General features: G+C 41.4%; 1 protein-coding gene across 1 annotated transcript in view; it reads right to left on the bottom strand.

Annotated features, from left to right (window-relative positions):
• The window catches only part of LOC120937061 (dynein heavy chain 5, axonemal-like), a 342,938-nt gene that overhangs the window by 210,726 nt on the left and 104,999 nt on the right, over positions 1–27,213 (bottom strand). The window contains exons 30-41 of the mRNA XM_040350003.1: positions 21,543–21,655; positions 20,082–20,181; positions 19,820–19,933; positions 18,954–19,085; positions 18,233–18,342; positions 15,894–15,990; positions 14,453–14,710; positions 13,986–14,078; positions 9,391–9,590; positions 2,783–2,993; positions 1,134–1,247; positions 827–961 (exon numbers count right to left, since the gene is read on the bottom strand). Coding sequence (XP_040205937.1) covers positions 827–961; positions 1,134–1,247; positions 2,783–2,993; positions 9,391–9,590; positions 13,986–14,078; positions 14,453–14,710; positions 15,894–15,990; positions 18,233–18,342; positions 18,954–19,085; positions 19,820–19,933; positions 20,082–20,181; positions 21,543–21,655 — 1,677 coding nt within the window. The remainder of the gene's footprint in view (positions 1–826; positions 962–1,133; positions 1,248–2,782; positions 2,994–9,390; positions 9,591–13,985; positions 14,079–14,452; positions 14,711–15,893; positions 15,991–18,232; positions 18,343–18,953; positions 19,086–19,819; positions 19,934–20,081; positions 20,182–21,542; positions 21,656–27,213) is intronic.

Below are 27,213 nucleotides of genomic sequence, written 5' to 3'. Positions count from 1 at the left end.
TGGCCGCGACGATGATGCGGTGACGTGCGCGACCCTGGAAGGTCAATGCTTCCACGCATACGTCGAATCACTTCAACGCATGCGAGGGCTTTCGGCCGAGCGGACATGTCCGGTGAGTCGTACAGGCGACCGAACATGTCCGACGGACAGGCTTCCAGCGGACATGTTTCTTAGCATGCTAAGAAACATTTGTCCGCTGGAAACCTGTCCGCTAGGCTGGCAATCCGGTCCGGTCGGCCGTACAGACGACCGAACATGTCCGCGGAAACTGGTCCGCAGACCAGTTTCAGCAGACATGTTCGGTCGTGTGTACGAGGCCCCAGAGTCAAAGGCATGATGGGACTTGTAGTTTTGCAACAGCTGGAGGTCCTCTAATTGCATATCCCTGCTTTAGGAGATCAGCTACTGCACATACTAGCAGCCCTTTCCAGGTTCAGAAACTGGAACAAAATTATATATTTGTATATTGGTATAGATTTGAACTTGGATTTTCTATATTTGATTTCCTTTTTTGGATATGTGCACTCAAATGACAACAGCATTTATTTTTAATGAAAGTGAGAGTTATGTGTTATTGCAGTTAAATGTCAGCGATAAAATAACAATGGTACTTGCATATATTGTCTCACTAAACTGCTGTCAGTATATGAGATAAATAAGCAGATCTTGTAGTGTAGCACAGAAGATCACCGAGGGGCCAATCTGAGTTCACATTCCCCTCCTGTTTCATGGAATAAAACACCCTGCTGTACGGTCCTGGTTTCTAATTACAGGTATGTTTAATATTATCAGGCTCAACATGGCATGAATCATTCATTTCTAGTACCTTCTGTGCCCATTCATCTATAGCCACTCCTTGATTAATGTCTTCAATTACTTTGAAGATTCTGTTGTTCAGTGAACTACGCACATTACTGTGAAGTTTACTGAGCCAAGCTCCTAAACCCGGGCCAATGGCAACCTGCAGATTCAAAAAGGGAAAACCATTATTGCATTCATTTAATACAGTTGCTCAGCAAATAGGAGGAAATTGTACTTCAGCAATTTTTAGCATGCACAGAACAGATCATTCATGAAAAATGCAGAAAAACGGGTTAGAGTAGACTAGTATAGATGACTCGTGATATGACTACCTGCTCATCCAGTTGTAGACATTCACCAGCTTGTCCTGTGACTGAAACTGCATTTATTTTCTTGTTTAGTTCTTTAAACGTTACTGGTTGATTTCTTTCATGAGATAAACCTGCCTGAGGAAAAAATCCAAACAAACAATTGAAATCTGAACCCAGAAAAAAAAACTGTCATTGATTGAGGTGCACCCAGAAAAAAACTGTCATTGATTGAGGTGCTTACTGAATGACACCACTTGAAAATATTGTTTCAGCAATAACATATCAATACATTTTATACCAAAACGTTTATATTTTCACCCAAAAGGGAAGTTCCGCTTGTTTGCATCCCGCTCCTTCACTGACACATTTGGGGGGGGGGGGGGCAGGCACCTGGTTTTGATAGGTACCTGCTCCCACTTCCGGTCAGATGCGCTGTGACAATCTGAGCCAGAAATTCGCCCCCCTTCTTCCCCCACATCCTTCTGGGACACATCACAGGTCCCAGAAGACTACAGGACCATTCACATAGTGCAGTGTGGCTCACGCATGCGCAGTAGGAAACCACAAGGCTTCACTACCGGTTTCTCTTAGTTATGATGCCAGCACCTGCACAAGAAGCCGATTGAAGAATTGACTGGGGTAAGGTTGGATCCCTTGACAGGTAAGTGTCCTTATATTAAAAGTCAGCAGCTACAGTATTTGTAGCCAGGGCCATCTTAATAGCATCATGGTCCCCTGGGCAAAGTAATGCTCTGGGCCCCTACAAAGGAGACAGTGCAGGTAAACAGAAATCAAGTAGGTAGGAGGTAGGGGATATCTGGGGTGTAGAGGGGTCAGAGTGCTGGGGGGGGGATACCTGGGGTGTAGAGGGGTCAGAGTGCTGGGGGGATATTTGGTTGTAGAGGGGTCATAGTGCTGGGGGGGATATCTAGGGTGTAGAGGGGTCAGAGTGCTGGGTGGATATCTGGGGTGTAGAAGGGTCAGAGTGCTGGGAGGATATCTGGGATGTAAAGGGGTCAGAGTGCTGGGGAGATATCTGGGGAGTAGAGGGGTCATAGTGCTGGGGGGGATATCTAGGGTGTAGAGGGGTCAGAGTGCTGGGTGGATATCTGGGGTGTAGAAGGGTCAGAGTGCTGGGAGGATATCTGGGATCTAAAGGGGTCAGAGTGCTGGGGAGATATCTGGGGAGTAGAGGGGTCAGAGTGCTGGGGGGATATCTGGGGTTTGGAGGGGTCAGAGGGCTCTGGGGATATCTGGGATGTAAAGGGGTAGCCCCAATTTCGGGGCAGCCCGGGCTCAAGGACCAGATGCTTTGGGGAAAGGGCAGGGGCCTCCTATGCAGCTGGGGCCCCTGGGCAGTGCCCAGGTGTGCCCTCTTATTAAGACAGCCCTGTTTGTAGCTGCTGACTTAAATTTTTTGGGGGGGTGCCTGCAGTTCCTCTTTAAATACCACATGTTGTTTCTGTTCTGTGTTGACTTTGGAGACATTTCTCATGACTTCCTCTCTGTCTTGACAAGAAGTGATGGAAAATCTCCCAATTAGGGACTCAGATAGCAATAAAAACCTGACAAAAACTCTGACGCTTCCCTGCTCTATCAAAAACAGAATAAAACTTTTGGACTAAGTTGACATTTTATAGCTGTCTGAACATTCTATAGAAAGTACTTACAGATTTTAGAGATCTTTGAAAAATACTTTCAGTATCAGTGACATGTGTCATACTTCGCTGTCCCAAAGACAACCATCCTTCATTTCCAGATCTCACACTGAGAAGGTCAAGAATGGGACCTGCCATCTCAGCTGCCTCTTCCTCAGAGCTCACACTTTCTTCTTCCTCAACTTCCTCCACCTCTATAGACAAAATGCCACCGAACAAAGACCTGTACAATTATATATTAGTAAACAAAACAAAGAACATTTATTTAAAATACAATACAATGCCACAAATTCATGCCCTAGGCTAGTAGATCCTACATACCATTAAAGGGGAGGTTCACCCTAAAAACGACTTTCTAGTATTGTAATGGCCCCCCACATTACAATACAATTATGCCTATTATGTTTTTTTTTATGCTGTACATACCTTGGTACAGCTAATTCACCAGTGGCTTCCGGGTTGCGAGTCCCGCGGGAGTGGGCGTTCCTAACTTGCTGGTGATTGACGTGATGACCAAAAACGAGCTCCCCCCGTCGCGCAAGCTGCGTCACGATTGCCGAAAGGAGCCGAACGGCGGTGCGCAGGCACAGTATAGCGCCGACTCGCCGTTCGGCTCCTTTCGTCAATCGTGACGCAGCTTACGAGACGGGGGGAGCTAGTTTTTAGTCATCACGTCAATCACCAGCAAGTTAGGAACGCCCACTCCCACGGGACTCGCAACCCGGAAGCCACGGGTGAATTAGCTGTACCAAGGTATGTACAGCATAAAAAAAACATAATAGGCATAATTGTATTGTAATGTGGGGGGCCATTGTAATACTAGAAAGTAGTTTTTAGGGTGAACCTCCCCTTTAAATACTTTTATGTACATTGCTTTACATTGTGAAAAATATTTCATTTTCAAATTAAATACGCTGGACACCCCAAATATTATTTATATACAATGCAGAGGTATCTTAAAGATCCCCAAAAACAAATAGACAGATAGAAAGACAAATGATTTGTAAAAGGCATCATATAAGTAACAAAACTGTCAGGCCTACATTTGCTACCTGAACAATGTACCACCAGTTGGACAGGAATGATTTAGATAAATAATAGGATAACAAAGAAAATCTCCATAATCCTCATGGTGAGACTGCATGACAGGCATTCCTCTGTTAATTCTATAAGTACTTTGGATTACACAGAGTCAAGAGCTAACAAGATCTTACCATTTCATACCCTTTTGGATTCACTGACTTCTACACTAACATCCCTTATTTAACCACTTAAGCCCCGGACCATTTAGCTGGCCAAAGACCAGAGCACTTTTTGCGATTCGGCACTGCGACGCTTTAACTGACAATTTAGCGGTTGTGCGACTTGGCTCCCCAAAAAAAAAAAATTTTCCCCACAAATAGAGCTTTCTTTTGGTGGTATTCGATCACCTTTGCGTTTTTTATTTTTTGCGCTATAAACAAAAATAGATCGACAATTTTGAAAACAAAAAGCAATATTTTTAACTTTTTGCTATAATAAATATCCCCAAAAGATTTATAGAAAAAAGTTTTTTTTCCTCAGTTTAGGCCGGTACGTATTCTTCTACGTATTTTTGGTAAAAAAAATAAGCGTTTATTGATTGGTTTGCGCAAAAGTTATAGCGTCTACAAAATAGGGGATAGTTTTATGGCATTTTTATTAATAACTGTTTTTTTTACTAGTAACTGGGGCAATCAGCGATTTTTATCGTGACTGCGACATTATGGCGGACACATCGGACACTTTTGATTCCATTTTGGAACCATTGTTATTGATACAGCGATCAGTGCTATAAAAATGCACTGATTACTTTAATGACACTGGCAGTGAAGGGGTTAATCAGTAGGGGGTGCTGAAGGGGTTGAGTGTGTCCTAGGGAGTGCTTCTAACTGTAGGGGGGATGGGCTATGTGTGAGACAACACTGATCACCGCTCCCGATTACAGGAAGCTGTGATCAGTAAGAATCAGTAAGAATGGGGAAATGCCGTTCTTCCTCTCCGTGAGACGATCGCGGGTATCCCTGCAGACATTGAGTCCGCGGGACCCGTGGTCGGACTCACGGTGGCCGCGCGCGTGCCCACAATGCCGCATTTTAAAGGGGACATACAGGTATGTCCATCTGCCCAGCTGTGCCATTGTGCCGACGTATATAGTTGTGCGCTGGTCCTTAAGCGGTTAGTATAAAACATTTTTTGACAAGTTTGTGTAAATCGCTGCAAACTAATGAGCTTTCCATAGATCCTAATAGGAACACATGTAGGGGTACTGGGAACCCTCTATGTTCCACAGAACCTAAAAGGAGTTTTAGGTTACTAGTACCGATTTCTCACAACACATTGCCAGAATACAAATTACCTACATTTTAACACCAAGGAGGAATGTGTAATACAGATTTTAAGCATTTCCTGCTCTGACCCATGCTTTTGCCAAGAGCGAGCTTAATAAGTATAATCTGATGTCATTGCGTAGGACACTTTGTGAACGTAGTTTTACCCCCTTGCCGGTCTGACCTTTACTAGGTTTACAATACAAAGGATAGTACAATCTTTATGATTACTTACGTGTTTTATGAAAATCTGAAAAAATATGAATTATGCTAGATAATGTTTAGAATACACCACCACCTGTTAACTTCATTTTACACTTCTCTTTGCTACACAACCATTATGGGTGCAGTTTTTGGTTTGTACAGACTAGACAATGGTCATGTGGTAAGGGTGGAAGGAGCAATTACAGTATAACAATTCTTGGATATAAAGATACTGTATATGGGTCTAGGATTTGCATATTTTTGTGGTTTTCTTTTCAAAGAATAAATATCTTTGTTAGGGGCTGTTGGAAGGCGCAACATTGTTAAAATCAGACATTTATACATTTTTACTTTCTGGCTATCACAGGGCCAGATGGCACGCTGGAGGTCATCTTGAAGGGTCTTAGAACTACAGAATATATCCCTCATCCTTATCGCCATACCATAGAAGGGCACAATGTAAACTGAAAACAATCGCAGCAGAGGAAGGCTAACCATACACATATACAGGGCTTGGACAAAAATATGGAAACACTACATGATTTGCAGGTGTGAAGGTGACAATTAGCTAGATTCAGAGACGTTTACGGACTTTTAAGGCCAAACTCAAAATTAATAAAAAAAGTTTATTTAAATGGACCAAGCAAGAGACGGTTGATGCTTGTTAACAAGTAAACCTTGACGATCAAGGTATATGTATACAACAACGGTTGCGAATATGTATGCAAATAGACAACACCATAGAAGTGCACCAAGTGTAAATAAGAAAAAAGGGGAGGGTAACAACACAAAAAGCAGTGTATTATACAACAAAAAATAAAAAAAACACTCTCCAAGGGACGGTGGAGGATGCCCGACGCGTTTCTGGTCTTGTGAGGAAACAGAAGACCATCATCAGGGGCCACAGGAGTGTAAGGTGTAAAAATTCTCAATCGTTTGTAACACGAACAGAGTAATCCCTTGATGGTATAGATGTGGTTTATGGGCTCAGGATAAGATCCCCTCAGATTTTAGAGGCGCAACTGTGCATGTCCAAGAACAAAAGGAGGTCCAGATAAGGTTTTTTTTTAATGAAACCCTTGAAAACCTTTGAAGTTCGCTCAGGTGGATCCGGTTTGGATAGTCCTAGTCTGGGTATCAAGGAAGAACCTTGATTAGTCAGTAGAGGAGATTTTTAGGGGGGACAGTTGCTGGAGGTGGATGCAATAAAAGCCCAATGGCGTTAGTCCCAAATTTGGAGGGTGCCGTCGTAAATTTAAGCGTATTCTGGAAACCAGATACGCTTAAATTAGGCTGAGATACGAGCGGCGTAAGTCTCCTACGCCATCGTATCTTAGGGTGCCTATTTACGCTGGCCGCTAGGTGGCACTTTCGTTGATTTCGGCGTAGAATATGCAAATGAGCTAGATACGCCGATTCAGAAACGTACGTGCGCCTGGCGCATTTTTTTACGTCGTTTACGTAAGGCTTTTTCCGGCGTAAAGTTAGTCGAACAAAAAGCTGGCCTAGCCAATGTTAAGTATGGACGTCGTTCCCGCGTCGAATTTTGAAATTTTTACGTCGTTAGCGTAAGTCGTCCGTGAATGGGGCTGGACGTAATTTACGTTCACGTCGAAACCAATACGTCCTTGCAGCGTACTTTGGAGCAATGCACACTGGGATATGTCCACGGACGGCGCATGCGCCTTTTCAATAAAAACGTCAATCACGTCGGGTCACGAATCATTTACATAAAACACGCCCCCCTGTTCCTCATTTGAATTAGGCGCGCTTAGGCTCATTTACGCTACGCCGCCGTAACTTAGTAACTTAGGAGGCAAGTGCTTTGTGAATACAGCACTTGCCTCTCTGACTTACGGCAGCGTAGCGTAAATACGATACGCTACGCCGGGTCAAAATTACGCCGCCCTACCTGAATCCAGCTAAATATGTTTTGTGTTGAAAGCAGAAGTGATGTAACGTTCTTTTGCTTCCACTGTGTCATGAGACACCTAGCTAACAGGTGGGAAGCCTCACTTTTGTCATTCACTGCGTGCGCTGCTAGGGATATGGAGTCATGTCAGAGCTTACTGAGCTTCAAAGAGGGCAAATTGTTGGTGCCCACTTAGCTGGTGTCTCTGTGACTGAAGTTGCCAATTTTTTTGTGGTGTCGCGAGGTACAGTATCAAAGGTTATGATGGCATATACAGTTTCCAGGAAAATGTCATCTGATAAGCATAAGCGTGGGCTACATGGTCAACTGACTGAATGAGACAAAAGTACATTGTGCAGGATTGTGAGCTGGATTTTTGCATGAAGAGTGGTATCAGATTCCATTTCCCACCATCCAAGACATATATTTGTTAATTCCCAGGAGAATTCAGGCCGTCTTTGATACCAAAGGTGGTCCAGCACCATATTAGGTAACAATTTTATTCCATATTTGTTTCCATAATTTTGTCTAACCCCTGTACATTTCTAATAGATTTCTAGCATGGATGGAGGAATCTCCCCTGCTGACTATTGTATTCACACATGTGGCTGTCTGAAATCCAAACTGTGACTGCATCTGATTGAATATTCTGCCAACACTTTTCCACTTGGCTCAGTCAATTTTTTTGTCAAAATGTGTTAAGCTGGGTGATGTTGACAGGGCTGCCCAAAGCTCAAATTTTAATTTAACTTCCACCATTTTATACCAACAGTCTTCAAGCACGGTATTGACCATTGAAAGAAAAACTATTACATTACACATGGATAACCAGCTATCAATGAATCGACAGTCTTTTGCTAGTATTTTCAATTCTGTAGTGCAAATATGACATGAAACTGCAGTAACCCACAACAATACAGTCACAAATAATTGTCTTCCTTGTCTGTCTACAATCTGAGGGCCAGATTCACATACCTTTGCGGCGGCGTAACGTATCCCGTTTACGTTACTCCGCCGCAAGTTTTCAGCGTAAGTGCTTGATTCACAAAGCACTTACCTGTAAACTTGCGGCGGCGTAGCGTAAAGCCGTCCGGCGCAAGCCTGCCTAATTCAAATGGGGCGTGTACCATTTAAATTAGGCGCGTTCCCACGCCGAACGTTATGCGCATGCTCCGTTAGGAAATTTCCCGCGGTGCTTTGCGCGAAATTACAGCGCCCCGACGTGTTTTTTGAACGGCGACGTGCGTTACGTCCTTTCGTATTTCCCGGACGTTTTACGCAAAAAAAAATTTTTAAATTCGACGCGGGAATGACGGCCATACTTTAACATGGGCTGTCTAATATTACACCACCTAAATAGCAAGTGCAACTTTACGACGGGAAAAAACGACTAGCGACGACGTAAGAGAATGCGACGAACGCGCGTACCTTCGTGGATCGCTGTAAACAGCTAATTTGCGTACCCAACGCGGAAAACGACGCAAACTCCACCCAGCAGTCGCCGAAGTATTGCATCCTAAGATCCGAAGGCGTACGAAGCCATACACCTGTCCGATCTTAGCCAAATGCCGTTGTATCTTTGTTTGTGAATTATAAATAAAGATACGACGCGGCAAATTTGAAAGTACGCCGGAGTATCAGCAGATACTCCGGCGTACTTTTTCTGTGAATCTGGCCCCGAGTGCTTAGTGGTTTGCATAGCATTACGGTTTCATTAACTGCCTTGATCTGTTTATTAGACCTTTCTAGAAAAAAAGGACAAATAAGTACGTGTCAAAGGCTTTAAGGGCCTCCTTTACCAACACTCTATTTGATGGGCATAAAAGCAAATTGCTTTGAGACACATTTATATGATTTTATCAAGCTGCTGTAATATTTTTGGTAAAAAAATGTACTAATCGTAAAAAATAAAGGTAAAAAGTAAAAAAGAATACAATATTTTATAATCAATCATATAATAAATCAAGCTCTCAGACAAGTAATACTATTTATACAGCATCATTCTACAAAGACCTAATACTTTTGAAAAGCAAGGAAAGTGTTAAAAATACTTTGCAAGAGGATGGCACAAGATATTATTATTATTATTACGTGCACATATTGCTTTTGCTTTAGAGAAACAACACACATTTGTTTTCCATCAGGACATATGGTACCTCAAATGATGCTGAAGATATTTAATATCACAAGGGCGGCTGAGCACAGACACTAGTGCCAAATCTGACAGGAAGTGGAAGCGAGAGAAATCTTGTCTCATCCTGCCAAGGTAAGAATTCAGAGCGGAGAAACAGATTTCCAGCTCCTGGTAGAAGTGCCTAAAAAGAACTTCTTTAGGGACATCGCCCGTGCAGCAGCACTATGTGGAAAAACATATTAAGTCAAAAATTAGATTCATTACTACAGATAAGACCATTGCAACATGATGTTCAATCATCCGTATTTTACTGCAGGTTATCAATTTGGTGACTGCAATCGTTTTCTTATTTTCTCCTGGCAGTTCTGTGAATAAAACACTTCCTGCTGCCGGGTGGCCTTAAATCCCGCTGTATTTAAGGAGGAACCATGTTTGTCACCCCGGCTGCTCTCGTGATCCGTACTATAAACACTTCGGGGCAGATCCACAAAAGAATTACGCCGGCGTATCTATTGATACGCCACGTAATTTTAAAGTTCCCGCGTCGTATCTTTGTTTTGTATCTACAAAACAAGATACGACTGCATCTGGGATCGATCCTACAGGCGTACGTCTTAGTACGCCATCGGATCTTAGGTGCATTTTTTCGGCGGCCGCTAGGTGGCGTTTCCGTCGAATTCCGCGTCGAGTATGCAAATTAGCTAGTTACGGCGATCCACAAACGTACGTCCGGCCGGCGCATTTTTTTACGTCGTTTGTGTTCGGCTTTTTCCGGTGTATAGTTACCCCTGCTATTATGAGGCGTACTCAATGTTAAGTATGGCCGTCGTTCCCGCGTCGAATTTTGAATTTTTTACATCGTTTGCGTAAGTCGTTCGCGAATAGGGATTTGCGTAGAATGACGTCACCGTCGTAAACATTGGCTTGTTCCGGTTTAATTTTGAGCATGCGCACTGAGATACCCCCACGGACGGCGCATGCGCCATTCAAAAAAACGTAGTTTACGTCAGGTCACAATGTATTTACATAAAACACGCACCCATCACATCGATTTGAATTGCGCGCCCTTACGCCGCCAAAGATACATTACGCCGCCGTAAATTACGGCGCGCTTTCTTTGAGGATTCAAAAAAAAGTAAGTTACGGCGGCGTAGTGTATCTTAGATACGCTACGCCCGACCCAAAAATGTGCCGATGTACGTGGATCTGCCCCTTCCTCTCTTCATATCAATTACATGGGGATTTTTTTTTAGTTTACGGTAGATAGATTAGAAGAAACGTAACATTGTTTGTGATTTTTCAGTTCAGCTCCCGTGACCTTCATTTTTGACAAGATCAACAAGAATATTCTATACTTGCTAACATTTTTTTTGTTCTTGTGTTTAGATATCCTTTAAACATCATCTGTCATTAAAAAGGCATTATCAAACAGTTATGAAGTATGGCACATTTCGCAATTAAATTACTCATGCAAATCATATGTTGCCTCTCAAACCTAACATTCCAAGAAAGTGTTTGTATGTGCTGGTGCATATCGGTTGTGTTGGTACACATTGTTGCTGATATTCAGGGCCTGGGACAAGGTGGGGGGACATGAAGTAGGAGGGGGAATACCTGTGGCATCACATGCAGGAGAAACTATCCTGGCTGTCAGAAGATTTGGTGGAGACCACAACACCAATCACTGTCCTCCCTCAGAAGTTCCCACAGCTCGCCCCAAGCCAGTATAAACAGTTTAGAGGGAAGGCTGTATCTCCTCCCCCTCCTTTGTCCTATCTGCTCCATCTCCCAACCTCTAGCATGTTTTGTGGTAAACCTGCCTTGCACCCAGCAGCGTTGAAAAAGAAAGTTAGCCAGGCACAATGAATGTAAGGTTTTTGAGGAGACATAACACATGTACGTATGTACATGGACATCTGTGTATGTATCTGAGTATATTAATTTATGTGTGTGTTTATGAATATGTATGTATATATGAGTGTGCGTGTGCTTATGTAGACATGTCTGTATTTCTGTGAATGTATGTATATACTGTATTTATGTGTGTGTGTGAGTGAGTGAATGTATCTATGTAGGTGTGTGTGTGTGTGTAAAGGGGGATGAATCATAAGGGTGCTGTGCATTAGGGTGTATATACTACTGAATCTTGCTTAAGTATGTTACATACTCCTGACCTTTGAACACTGTATGTTACACACTCCTGTCCCCTCTACTTTTCTTGTTACATACTCCTGACCTATACTCTGTATGTTATACACTCCTAGCATCTGTACTCTGTACATTACATAGTCATCACCCCTGCACCCTGTATGTTATACACTCCTGGCCCTTGCAATGTATGCATTACATGCTCTTGACCCCTGCACACTGTAAATGATACACTCCTGCCCCCTGCAGTCTTATACATGATACAACTTGGTCCCCAGCACTCTATATGGTATACACTCCTGAGCCATGCATCTTGTACACCTCTTACTCCAGACCACTGTACTCTGTGCATTACACACTCCTTATCTCAGCACTCTGTATGGTACACATATGTGATCCCTGCACTCTGTACATTTTTCACTGAATATAAACAGAAAAGTCAGTGCTACTACATATACACCACATAGATAGCAGAGCACCCGGGTGCTCAATCCACAGTCGCTGGCTGAGTAGATTAATGAAGAAAAAATGATCCGCACTCTGGTTGTTGCTCTTTAAAAAATCTTTGTTTTTATTGACAAGCCACAGTGAACCCTGTACTCTGTGAATTACAGTACTTGCTTCAAACTCCTGCATAATGTATGCTACACTGTCCTGACCCTTGTACATTTTATGCTTTCCATCCCTGCACTCTGTATATGGGTATGCCAATCAGGTGCGCACATTGTGCTAGGTAAGATGACTCGGCACACACACCATAAAGCAAGGGGGTGTCGTTTAGCATTTTCTGGACACTGAATGACCTTGTCCCAGCACTGCTAATATTTGGGGTGTAGCCCAAAATGTTGGAACAGGATGGACAAAATTACAAATTGTTTGGCAGGTAAAACTGCTCCCTTATGTTTATGCAGTCTGGGGGCCGGATTCAGAAAGAAGATACGACGGCGTATCTCCTGATACGCCGTCGTATCTCTAAGTCCGGCCGTCGTATCTATGCGCCTGATTCAGAGAATCAGGTTACGCATAGATATCCCTAAGATCCGACAGGTGTAAGTGTCTTACACCGTCGAATCTTAGGCTGCAATTCCAGGCCGGCCGATAGGTGGCGCCTCTGTATCTTTACGCGACGAATATGCAAATGAGGAGTTACGCCGATTCAGAAATGAACGACCGCCCGGCGCTTTTTTTTTACGACGTTTGCGTGCGGCTTTTTCCGGCGTAAAGTTACCACTGCTATATGAGGGGTAAGTGCGGCGTATCCTATGTGAAGTATGGCCGTCGTTCTCGGGTCGTATTTTGAATTTTTTACGTCGTTTGCGTAAGTCGTTCGCGAATATGGCTGGACGTAATTTACATTCACGTCGAAAACAATGACGTCCTTGCGACGTCATTTGGAGCAATGCACGCTGGGAAATTTTACGGACGGTGCATGCGCCGTTCAAATAATACCTCCAAAACGCGGGGTCAAACAAAATTTAAATAAAACACGCCCCCTACATCCCCATTTGAATTACGCGGCCTTACGCCGCAACACATACGTTACGCCGCCGTAACTAAGGGCGCAAGTTCTTTCTGAATAAAGAACTTGCGCCGAAAGTTAAAGCGGCGTAACGTATCGGAGATACGTTACGCAGGCCGGACAGATACGCCAATGTATCTGAATCCGGCCCTGTGTGTTTAGCTCTTTGCCTCGAGTTCAGTTTTGGCAGGTAAAACAGATACATATATGTCCGGAACCGGGAACTATGTCACAGTTATGGTGGTCTTGCCCAAAAATTAAAACATACTGGAACAAAGTGATATTGGTTATAGAGGAAATTACTGGAATTAAAATACCTGAAGAGGCGTGGGTTTGCCTGTTTCACAGGACTAAAATGCCCATTAAACAGTATATGAGAACTTCACTTCCCCATTTCCCCATTTTCAACAGAGCGAAAACTTTGATCCCCAAACAGTGGAAGGATCCTAAGAGTCCTATGGTGAGGAACTGGCTAAATAAAATAAATGATATTTATTATGCAGAACAGCTAAGATTTCTGGGGGAGGAAGGAGAAGGGGAATTTAAACTGAAATGGCAAGATTGGTTAAAATATAAGCTGACACAGAAATCTGCAAAAAGGATGGTAAAGAGCAGGTAGCGCGACAGGCAAAAGGAGACATGATACGAGATGGTCGGTCGGAGAGAACAGGGTGGGTGGGTTGGGAGGGGTTGGGGTAGGGTTGGGGCTGGGTTTTTTTTTTCTCTCTTAAAAACTGGAAAATAAAGTATTTCTGTAGATCTTTTTGGGCCGGAATAGGCTATTTGATTGTGATTGTAATATTGTATGTACTTTATATCTAATAAAAAAAAAATATATATATATATATATATATATATATATATATATATATATATATATATTATACATCATAAACATAGCTTAAACATATCATAACATTGCTTTGAGTATCATTTTCATTTAGTTTCACCTGCAGAACATTTTTTGTTTTGTATGCAGAGATCATCATCACAGTCCATCGTCTGTTGACTTTAGCAAACCTTCTTGCATCAAGAGGTAGCTCCTGATTGAAAAAAAAATAACAATAACTCTGAAAACCTATACATATTATATAATACTAAGAATTTCATCTGATGTATTATAAATCTATTTTTTAAAAATTCAATGTACCCTAAAGATCACAAGCAAGGGTAGATTCATTAAAACGTAAAACGTTGTTATAGAACTGTAGTATTTAGACTGGGATGTGCTTGACCAGAATTCTTAACTAAACTGAGCTACTTTTGCAGTGAAGAGTGCTGCTTAATAAAAATACAACTATAATGGTGGAAAATCTACCTGACCAACAACATTTAGACCAAACTAATAATATTCAATATAACTAAAATCTTGAAGCCCTGATTTTATTTAAAACATGCTAAACTTGACTTAATTTACCTGGATTATGCTTGGATTATTGTATATTTCTTCTAGGTGCTGCCAAAGCTCTTGAACTTCTATCCACAGCTCTAACACCTCACCAACATTCTTCAGCTTCTCTGCCCAGGTTGTGGCCTCTTCTCTTAGTGGATCAATTTCCTTTGAGGTCAACATCTGTGCAAGAAGTACTTGAGCATCTTCCAGTTCTTCCAGTAGGAGCATGGAGTCTTCCTTCACCAACACTACCTTGTTTTTGTAAGGCTTGAAGTTCAGCACCTGTGTGCATGAAATTCACAATAAACAGAATGTTATTTATGAAGGTTGCAGCTGGAACTTAGCACTATGGAGAGCAGCATTGTACTAAGCAGGTGTAACATTAGTGTGGAACACAGAAATCTGCTTAAGAGGCTAGAATATATCAATAGGCAGGACCTTACTTTAATAACAGGGGTCGTTCCAAAGATATCAGTATCTTCAAGTTAACCAAAGACATAAGGTTGCAGACTGACTTTTTTTTCATTTTAGGAGCACAGAACAGCAATGTGGTTGCTTATAGGCAGTGGCCGTCCTAATCCATACGTCCGGCTGCCCCTGATCCACATGCAGGATGCTGGACGAATGGATTGTACCTTAATTTGCTAACAAAAATAGTGTGCTGTAGTCATATATGCTTGCTATAAGCAGGGCCGCCATCAGGGGGGTACAGGCAGTACACCTGTAAGGGGCCCGGATGGCAACCCCCTTTAACAAAAACAATCCCCCTTTTTTTAATAAAAATAAATATTTTTTTTATATTTTTTTTTATTTCTTTTATTTTGTATATATATATATATATATATATATATATATATATATATATATATATATATATATATATATATATATATATATATATAATTATTATTATTATTAAAGGGCCCAGAGGTCCCCAGGGCCCCAGATGCCAACCCCCCCTTTTTTTTTATATATATATTGTTTATATATATTTTTTATTTATTTTTATTAAAGGGCCCAGAGGTTCCCAGGGCCTGGGTGGCTACCCCCCTTTTTTTATATATATTTTTCTTTATTTATTACTTTTTTTTGTAAAGGGCCCCCCCCCCGCTTCTCAGTTCATGGCAGAACCCCCCCCCCCCCCCGCGTCTCAATTTCATGTGGCAGCACCCCCCCCCCGGGTGTCTCTGCTCCAGGGGGCCTATGCCTGAAGATGTGTAAGGGGCGTCATGATGGCTATTCCCTGGCTATAAGCAAGAACATTGTTTACTATTGATACAAAAAAAGAACAGAAAGTTAGCTAAAATTAAAATGTTATCTCCTTTGTGGTGAAATGATGGAAACCACAGAACAGAGCTGCCCTATGTTGAAAACAGTAGTAGCATTAGAGAATCAAAATATTTATCAATGGAGATTTAGCTTGCATTTTTCTTATACCGCTTATAATTGCACAACCACAATGTACCTGCTCACTCCATTCCTCTTCAACTTTCCTCATTTTAATCTCTAGATCCATTTCCTTCTTTGCTGCTTTTGCTATGGAAATTAACTGGTTCTGGAACCTATATTAAAAGAGAAAGTGTTATTCAGTGGTACATTTTTAATTACTTTCCTTCATATCTGCTTTAAAAACCTGCTTTGGCGGTCCTAAATATGTAACCTCTACCAAAATTATCTATAGTGTCCTCCTTCATTCCCTACTGTCTGAGACTTGTTAGGAAGACAATAATGTTCTCAGCCTGAGGCCCCATACACACGAGAGGATTTATCCGCAGATACGGTCCAGCGGAGGATTTCAGAAGATTTCTATGCGATGGCGTGTACACACCATCGCATTGAAATCCGCGCTGAAATCCTCTGCCGATGACGTGTCGCGCCGTCGCCGCTATTATGACGCGGCGACGGGCGCGACGCTGTCATATAAGGAATTCCACGCATGCGTCAAATCATTACGACGCGTGCGGGGAATCCCTTTGGACGGATGGATCCGGTGAGTCTGTACAGACGAGCGGATCCATCCGTTGGAATGGATTCCAGCAGATGGATTTGTTGAGCATGTCAGCAAATATCCATCTGCTGGAAATCCATCCCAGGGGAGATTTATCCGACGGAGTGTACACACCATAGAATCTATCCGCAGAAACCCATTTGATGGGATTTATCTGCGGATAGATTCTATGGTGTGTATGGGGCCTCAGCCTTATTTCTGAGAATATGGAAAGTTAGTATTAGAGTAGGTCACCATGGTTTAGAAAAATGTCTGTGCCTGGTGTGTAAATAAATGTTACCTCTTCTGAGTTGTGAAGCGATCAGACCATTTATTACAGTAGAGTCCACCTTTAAGACACATTTCAGATGATCCTAGCTGCATTAAATATGTTTAACGATTTTCAAATACAGTATATCATAACTGGACTAGTAAACATATATATTTTTTGATATTTGTGGCATTTTAAGGCCTTACGCAAACTGGGCATTTAGCCCTGGTGCATTGGGTTCTGGCATTTAGCTGTGGACAGAGGTGTGCCCTTCAGCCCTACTACTGATAGCTGTCAATCTCTATGAAAGACTGAGAGCTGCTGCAGTCTGATGGATTTGTATGGTGTATCTATCTATTAGTACAAACGTATAAAACAATATGCGCCTAGGAATGAATGCCCAGAACACCATTGTATTTTCTGTTCCAGGCATTTGTCTCTGGGGCATATAGCCCTGAACATTTGTACCACTAGATTTAAGCCTTGTAAACACTACTACCACTGGGTTGAATGAAAAAAACCTTACAGCTCAGGTTGGAGCCGCTGTACTAGAAATCTGATGTTAGTACAGCAATCTTACCTGCTGTTCTATTGTGTTCTGATAGGGGTATACCCCCCTCGCCAGAACACTTTAGTCAGCACTCTCAGCCATTGGCTGGGAGCACTGACCAGGAGCCAGTCGGCAGACCTTTCTCAGTCATGACCGTTTCACAGAAGTCAGCTGAACAGCCAACTTCTTTGGACTGGCTGCTGTACACACAGGCCGAATTTTGGCCAGTCTCTACTGAACCGTCCAATGCTGTCTGACATTTGGCCCGTGTGGACTAGGCTTTAGACAATTGCTTAAGCGTTAGGCCGTGTACAGACGACCAAACATGTACGATGAAACCGGTCCGCCGGACCGTTTTCACCGTACATGTCTGCCCGGGGATTTCTGTATGGTGGCTGTACTCACCATCATACAGAAATCCGCGCGTAAACAATACGCGGGGCGTGTCCACGCCGATGACGCGGTGACGTGGGCGGCCCTGCCAGTTCAATGCTTCCACGCATGCGTCAAAGTCATTCGACGCATGCGAGGGATGGCGGGCGCTCGGACATGTACGGTAGGTCTGTACAGACGACCGAACATGTCCGAGCGGACAGGATTGCAGCGGGCTGTTTTAAAACAAGTCCAGAAATATTTGCCCGCTGGAAAAAGGCCCAGCGGGCAAATGTATGCTGGAATCCTGTCCGCTCGGGCCTACACACGACCGAACATGTCTGCTGAAACTGGTCCGCGGACCAGTTTCAGCAGACATTTTCGGTCGTGTGTACGGGGCCTTAATCTCTTCCCTCTGATAGCAATTAGCTTGTTCCAGACATTCTAAAACTTGATTTGCTTTAGCCAGGGTGGTGTAAATGTTTAAGCTCATAGATAAAATTATATTTATAGTAGGAAGTGAACAGTTTACTGCATATAGCATTGAAGTTTATAGCAGAGAAGTTCCCAAATATTGTTTTGTTTTATATATCCCTCGACTAAGATAAAAAACATTCAACATACTTCAACAGTCCGATGTCCAGAAGGTGGGAAACTTTAAAGACATTAGCTTCAAGAGGGAAAGAGCTTCCAGTAACTGCCATTACTTGAAGCCAATGACGGTTCCTGATTTCCTAAACATAAAGACACATACTAAACATGTTATATAACAATTACAATTATTACTATTAGTTTTTTGAGCAACTAATGAGATTGGATCCATTCTACACCACAGTAATCAGTTTGCACATTCGAAATTCAAAAGGAAACACAATGCATGGCTTTGAACACAATCACAAATGATTAAAAAGAACCCAGTGACAACATCAGCAACAGAAAATGAGCATATGTTAAAAAAACATACATAAACAAAGGATAAAAACTGTGTGCCGAATTGAGACAAGATATTATAAAGGCACCTAAAAGTATACAAAAATCTTGACTTTTCCTGATATACTGTACATAGTCTAGACTAATTTTTCCTCCCAAATGTCCTTATTGGACCTGTAATGTGATGGGTGGCCTCACTGATACAAAGGGTGGTTTGAGAACAAGGGCTGGGCCTGCGTGTGATTTCTAACGTAAAATTTGTATATCATTTTGACTACTATCAATCATATGAGTCTGTCCAATGAAGGTCTGTCAAGCAGATCGCTGTGGCTGTCGCCAAATATTTACTACACGACAATGGCTTTTCTTTTTTAGTATAAAAAAGAATATACCATTTTACTTTTAATTACAATACCTTAGATTTTAATTCATGTAGAAGTGGAAATACATCTTCATAGAATTTGATTTCATGAGCCATTTCAATGTATGCATCCCAGTCCTTCAGTTTATCATTCCAGATTTGACATTCAGACCAATATTCCTCAATCTTTAAAGAAAGAAACAAATGTAGCTATAAGTAAAATGTATTTTTATAGACAAAATACTTGAATTTAAAGTGGAGTTCCACCCATAAATATATCATTACATCAGTAGTTTTAAAAAAATGTCATTAGTCCTTTAAGAAAAAAAAATTTTTTTTTAGATGCCTTCAAAGTGTTGTTGCTAGGCAGAATAGTTAATCTTCCCACTTCCTGCACCTAGGTGCTTAAGCTTCCTAACCTACACCGCACAGACTCCTGGGAATGTAGTGGGTGTAACTTTCCAGGAGTCTGTGCACTCCCCAGTCTCGAAGAATCATGTAAATTGGACAGTACAGGTGCTGAAACCTGATCTGAAACCTATTACACTGCTTGTGCAGCACTGAGCATGTGCGAGATCTGCAAGGCTGAAATCCAGGAAGTCATACAGTCTGGCTTCATGATGCCCACACTTAAGATGGCCCCAGTCAATTTCTATTTTATAAAGTGTCTAAATGCTGTAACAACCTAACAAAACGGACCTTAGTTTACAGACTAACTTTACTAGAATACATTAAGCTTGTGTATTACAGGGGTATTTATATTTAAAAAGTGAAATTGTGGCCGGAACTCTGCTTTAAATAATAATACTGAACTTCTAAGTATCTGCCATTATGTTTTAAAATAAAGTACATTACCGTAGTATATTTTATAATTCTAATTAAACAGTCAGTCTATCATTATAAAGAAAAAAAATCCATACCTCCTGATTACTTAATGTCAGATCTGCATCTGCCCACAGAGTGTTCCTGAATCTCTGGTCAAAGCCAATGAACTTCTGAAACAGGATATATAATGTTCCTAGTAGGCGCAGGTCCTAAAAAAATGTAACACAAGATTAAATATGGAAAAAACAATTGTAAATATTAGGAAACATTAACATTAAGGTTTTTTTTTTACGTAAGCTGTCATTACCATAACATGCTTCCTTGGTCCCTTAATTTGATTAAGGACTTTTACTATACCTTTCCAGTCCTGTCCAGCTCTGGGAATGTCTTCGGAACTATATTGAATAACCTTTGCACAGAATTCAATGTTTTCCTTTTAGCATCATAGATTTGGTATCTGCAAAAAGAAAAAAACATGTGCAACTGGGCATTATTGTGTAAGAACACTGCAAAAAAGCACTGAAACAGTTTTGTATAATTAAAAAAAATGTAAAATTACAATTATTTGGTTTAGTAATATTATCTTGTTACTCTAGGGAAGAACAGCTTTTATTATGACTATGATTTCAACACCAGGCTTGCAAAATTCTTTCAGGGTTGTCTGCTAGGAGGAGGGATGAGGAGGATGTCCTGCATTAAACCCTGATGGGTGTTACTTCCTCTTTGTTTCCCTGAAAGGTAAAGCATAATGGACTACTATGCATCGCATAGTAGCCCATTATGTGACACTTACCTGCAGGAGAAGCCTGCGATGCCCCTGTCTTCCTTGCGAGTAGCGAGCGGCCATTCTTCACCCCTGTTCCTTCCGGGGGCCGCGAACTCTGGCTCTGTGAGTGTCCGGAGTCGCGTAACGTCACGCATGCGTGCGGGAGCCTCCACTCACGGCATGACCCAAGTTAGAAAGGGCACAGCGTGCCTAGACAGTGCAGGTCTGGGAGATATTTCAAGCACCTACAGGTAAGCCCTAATCTAGGCTTACCTGTAGGTTAAAGTGGTTGTAAAGGGTTTACAACCACTTTAATTCCTATTGAGAAAGATACTCCCTCAGAACTACATCTCCCAACAGCCATTTCCCTACTCACAGTGTGTGGGTAGGTTCTTGGAAGTCAAGGCAGCAGCTTGGTTTGGAAAAATAAATAAACAACGCATGTGGGAGTCACAGAGAGGGACAAGGGTAGGCAGAGTTCTGTAGTCCAGCAGGCAGGGCTGTTGACAACACTTCTTGAGATTTCAGTGCAGCACAGGCAACATTGTCAGCTCCTTATTGAGGCTTAGGAGCACCCTGGATTTCTGGCAGGGTTACCAGTTTTTTTGTTTTGTTTTTGTGCTTTTGCATTTCTACAAGGGTAAAACATGGAAAAATTTCCATGCATTGCAGAGATGTAATGATGTATTTATTTTTTTCACACATTCACCTTTCTTGCCTCAAATTACTGTTGGTAATCTGATTTTCTGTACCGGTAATTCATCATAAGCTCCTTTTTTAATTACTTTTCCAATGCTTTTTGTACCACATATAATTGTGATTTCAAATGCAATTTGACAACATTTTTAGCATGTATAGTTAATGGCATTTCAATTTAAAGCTACAGATCTAGGTAGAGAGCTTAAAAATCCATATTTTTTTAGGATTAATTTATTTTCATAGATATAGTATCTTTGGATTGCTAAAAAATTTTAGTCTGTAGAAAAAGAAATGGCATAATGAAGATTGATAACACCTTACTAAAATGAATAATGGAATAGGCAGATTCTTACTTCTCATTGAAATCATGCAGTCGAGCCACAGCCTCTTCTGGCTTTACTCCGGGAGCTGCTGGGCCTTGTGTATCAAAGCGATTGCGAAACTGGATCACCTCTACAACAAAACTCTTTAAAAAAGAATGAACATAATTGCATTAGTTAAAAGTATTTGCCCCTAAATGTTTTTGTTTTTGTATTTGTTACAGCTATTTTTAGATTTTAATATACTCTCATTTTAATATACTGTATTTGCTGGCGTATAAGACTACCTTTTACACTTAAAAAAACTGGCCAAAAATCAGGGGTCGTCTTATAAGCCAGGTCAGCTGCTCGGATGCCTGCTGGATGTGCAGTAATACTGTATGTAGCTTTGGCTACATACAATATATATCACTTAGCCAATCGCAGTGAGCGATGTATTCAAATGAATACAGAGCCTGCTCGGATTGGAGTAACAACCTCTGCCAATCTGAGCAGGCTACATACAATAGCCTGCTCGGATTGGCTTTGAGAGTCAGAGAGGCGTGGGCTGATGTTACAGCCTCTGCCAATCCAAGCAGGCTTTGTATTCATTAATAGAATACATCACTCGCTGTGATTGGCTCCAGCTCCAGCAAGAAGGAAGAAGAATATGGCTCCAGAAGGAAGAAATATGAAGCGTTGGAAGCCTTGGGAGGGGGGTCGTCTTATACGGTGAGAACAGGCAAAAAATCTTTAAAAAACTGTAAAATTAGGGAGTCGTCTTATACTCCCAGTCGCCTTATACGCCGGCTAATACGGTACTAATCATTCATTTAAAAGTGAGTTTCAAAATGTGCAATCTTTTGTTAATTAAAGTGATGTTAAAGTGACTTTTTTTAATAAAATAAAAAAAAAAGGTTCATACTTACCTGCTTTGTGTAATGGTATTGCACAGAGCGGCCTCTTCTTTGGTGGTCCCCCTCCAGTGCTCTCCACTCCTCCTCTTCTCCAAGTGTCACCATAGCAAGCCATGTGCCATGGGGGCACTGGTGCAGGTATGTTTCCGAGCCAGGATGTGTGCATCCATAGACACACACAGCATGGTTTGGCCACACCCCCTGCTTTCTCCCCACAGGATTTTACTCACAGCAACAGGAGCTAATGGTTTCCATTGCCTTCTGTGAAGCCTGTGAATGCAGGAAGAGAGGAGAGCTTCTGGTGGGAACAGCACATAATCATGAGTGGTGTCAGGTAAGTCATTACTCCTTCCATGATAAACACCTCACATGAGTGTCATTAGCGACACATTATGGCTCTCCTTCTCCTGGTGGTTCCCGGGGGCCCCACCCCTATTCCACCTTCCCCATACCTTCTTCCCACTCCCTTATTCTTATATCTCCTACTCCTTCTCTTGACTTTACATTTCTATCTTTCCTGCCTTCCTAATTTCTCCAATTTCCTTTTTCCTCTCCTTTTTTTTTTTGTTTCTATTAACAATACTGGCAGCTGGTGCTGGACCCTGGTCCTTAAATTACATAATTTGGCACCTGTACTCCACATACTACTTGAACTCCAGTTTTTCCAGAGGATGATTCTACCTCACCCATTGGCTCCCCAATTACATAAGATCTCATATATTGTATGCAACTGCCTTATTATATACCTACTTACAGCAATCTCTCCTATTCAATATAGCTACCTCCTGTTCCTTTCACCCACCATTTTTGTCAATTTTTTTATTGGTCACATTACTGTTAATATTTGTACATTTGCACCAGTGATCTATTTATATATATATTGATGCTCTATTCAGTTCTACTGTGTACATCCTTTTGACCGGATGAGTCTTCATTCTTATTCGGAATAGGTTTTGCTGTACATTGTGCATTTACACTTTGTTTGTGGTTATATATACTGTACCATGTTCTCTATTTTCAATAAAATATTTGATCAAGGAAAAAAACTGATTCCTTTATCCACACAAGTGAAGTTGATGCCGGAATCCTCCCCATTGTGCCACTGCATTCTGACAGCAGGACACCTCCCGGCTGCAGCCGCTGATTGACAAAGGTTTTCCCTGTCAAACGGAAGTATCCACACATGGATCAAACTCCAGCCAGTTCCTGCTAAACCTGACGAATGTCGTTCCATCTTTGGCCAATTTAAGTGTAGCTCATAGTTAAGTGTATAAAAACAGACCAAAAAAGGAGGCCAAGCATATTATCAGTGTAGAAAAAGCACAGTAAGAGGTACAAATGCCTAAATTCATTAAAGCGGACCTTCAGTCATTTTTTCAACTTTCCATCTATTAAATCTTCTGCCCTTGTTATTTTAACTTTGGATAGTAAAACATTTTTTTTCCCCTAATAAATACCTTATATAGCCCACTTCCTGTTTCTTGTCTGGTAAAAAGACTAGGCTTATGACATCATGCACAGCTCGTAAGAGTTTGCCAGGAAGGGAGGGGGGATGAGTCATAAAAGGGCCAATGAGAGCTGCAGGGATGGAGCTGTGTCTCTGTGCATCTGTGTAAATCCAGAAAGTGAACAGGCAGCTGCCCACAGTTAAAATGGATGCAGCCAGACTCAGTGGATGGAGATTTCTGCAGCATATTTGGCAAGTACAGAATCACAGTATATATAAAATAATATGCAAAGTGGTTGGAGAGAAGCTTCAGAATGGCAAAGATGTTTTTATTACAAATTATATGAGCAGACTGCAGTTCCTCTTTGAGAAAAGAGTCAAAACCTTTTTTGAGTATATCAGTGACAGGAAGAAGAGATACTATGGTATCACAAAAATGAAAATTGGGTACAACACACGTGTTGAGGAGGACCTGAATTTAGCAAACTATTTAAAGAATTACTTTTGTTCAGTCTTTTTGGAAGCAAATGACACTAACACAAACAAGTTGGGGGATCAATTTGGTTATAAGGGTGAAGGTTCATTTTCAGGGTTTCTAGAGGCAGAGGTAGCAGATAAACTAGTTTGCTTAAAGCTTAATGAAGCAATGTGTCATGATGGAATTCATCCCAGAGTTCTAAGAGAACTTTGAGGTATAATTTTGGACTATCAACTTTTTAATCGATCTAAACAAAATAAGAGCGACAATTTAGATTTTTTTTTATATATTTTTTTACTTTCTGCTTTAACACATATCCAATAAAAACTGTTAAAAAAATCTAGGGCCAGATTCACATAGAATCGCCTTACTCTGTGGCAGTGTAACGTATTACATTTACGTTACACTGCCGCAAGTTTTACGGGCAAGTGCTTGATTCACAAAGCACTTGCCTGTAAACTTGCAGCGGCGTAGCGTAAATCCGCCCGGCGCAAGCCCGCCTAATTCAAATGGGGCGGGGACCATTTAAATTAGGCGCGTTCCCGCGCCGAACGTACTGCGCATGCTCCGTCTTTAAAATTTCCCGGCGTGCATTGCGCTAAATGACGTCGCAAGAACGTCATTGGTTTCGACGTTAACGTAAATGGCGTCCAGCGCCATTTACGGACGACTTACGCAAACGACGTTAAATTTTTTATTTAGACGTGGGAACGACGAGCATTACTTAACATTGGCTAGACCACCTAGAGGGCAGCTTTATCTTTACGCAGCGTATCTCTACGGAAACGGCGTACATTTACTGTGACGGGCAAAGCGTACATTCGTGAATCGGCGTAACTAGTCATTTGCATATTCTACGCCGACCGCAATGGAATCGCCACCTAGCGGCCGGCCTAGAATTGCAGCCTAAGATCCGACAGGTGTAAGTCACTTACACCTGTCGGATCTTAGGGAGATCTATGCGTAACTGATTCTATGAATCAGGCGCATAGATACGACCTTCGTATCTCAGAGATACGACGACGTATCAGGAGATACGCCGTCGTATCTCTTTTATGAATCTGGCCCCAAATGTCTTCATCAGTTTAGGCTAATATGTATACTGTAACATATTTTTTGTAAAAATCCCAATAAGCTTATGTTGATTTGTTTGTGCAAAAGTTATAGCGGCTACAAAATAGGGAATATATTTATGGCATTTTTTTTTTTTTTTAATTCTTACTTGTAAAGGTCGACGATCATCGATTTTTAGCGGGACTACGACATTGCAGCAGACAGGTTGGACACCTAATTGACACTTTTGACCCTTTTTTGAGAACCAGTGACATTGTTATAGTGATCATTACCCTGCTTATGATGCCCAAATGTGTGCTAGGTCTGCAATATTCCAAAAATACTAAAGCATTTACATATGCATTCTAATCCCAATTCTGTGTTGTCAAAGCACTGCAAAGTAGAATTGACTATCTGCTTTTCAACTAAGATTGGAAAGCACCTTTGAATGGATAAATAGATTTCCACTTTTGGTGAGAAAAACATTCCCCTCTGGGTGATCAATGTACATTGCAGGGATTTTAAAAAACTTTGTTGCAGATTATTCAAAAAGCTGGTTGGTTTGAATTTGAACGGGAGTGACTTTTTGTATTATAATTCAGCTGGTGCACTTGCAATGTTCTTATGATGAAAATGCAGTCTGCATTTTTTTAGAAGTGATTCACTCTTTGGGAATATCTCAACAACATTTTTTTGTTGCAGAGGATGCCTAAAAATGTACTTTGTGCAGACTTCTGTGAAAATCAGTAACCCGATCACACAAGCAGGAAATGACATTTCTGGGGAAATTCTGTACACCCACTGAGTACAGAATGTCTCCAGGTTGCCATATTGCATTGGATTTTACAGAAAGTGACGGCATTGCAGATTGAAAAGGAATGATCATTTTTAATAACCTTCATTGACAATATACAGCAGCTTGTGTAGCAATTGAATATACTACATTTTTTTATTTGCTATTTTTTCCCACAACTGTGGAGTTACCATTTACATACTAAAGATTTCAAAGAAAAGGTTACAGAAAATCCTTTCTAAAAGAAGATATTTGCCTGAGTCATGTCCAAAACAAATCTAAAAATAAAAGGTCTAGATCTTATTTAAGGACAAAGACTTTCAAATAATTTCTTTATGACCCTTGGACCAGCTCTGCATCTAGAACTGCTTATTTTAGAACAGTGAGTAGAGCCATGCAAAAATAAATTATTTGATACCCACTGTCCTAGAACAAACATTAAAGCTGGATTCACACTGCAGTACTGAGCAGCTCTCAGCAGGGGTCCAATGTGTCCCCATTGTTTCAGGTCCCACTTTAGTCCAAATTTTGGGCTGAATTCGGACCTGAAATGGACCAGAGGACGCACTTAACTCCTGTGCAATTCGCACTGAAGCCGCTCCAGAGATGTGTGAACTAGCTCCATAGAGAGCTGGTCACAAATTAATCCCCTGACATTGAATTGGATTGGGGGAACAGCAATAGTGTGAACCCAGCCTAAACATCTTATTTTTCGGATATATATTCAAAAAAGTTTTATTTGAAAGACAGGTAATTATACAGTACAATACAATGCATTGGGTTAGGAATGACACAAGGAATGTAACACAATGGAATCAGTGAGAGAGGGGTAATGGTGGAAGAGGCATACAAGGGGAGAGGGTAATGTCCCGTGTACATATTTAAAGGAAGAAAAATGAGTTATAAGCAAAGCATATAGAAATGACAAACATAGGTTCAACCGGATATGTGGATGAAGGCAGAAAATACAAATAGCTAAATTTTGTAGGAGGGTGGGGAAAATTGTCAAGGTGGCATAGACCAATAGAGCCATTTAT

Source organism: Rana temporaria, chromosome 4 (assembly GCF_905171775.1).
Source record: "Rana temporaria chromosome 4, aRanTem1.1, whole genome shotgun sequence".
NCBI classification, from domain to species: domain Eukaryota; kingdom Metazoa; phylum Chordata; class Amphibia; order Anura; family Ranidae; genus Rana; species Rana temporaria.
Note: the sequence above shows the minus strand (reverse complement) of the source record. Positions and strands in the feature narration are given on the sequence as shown.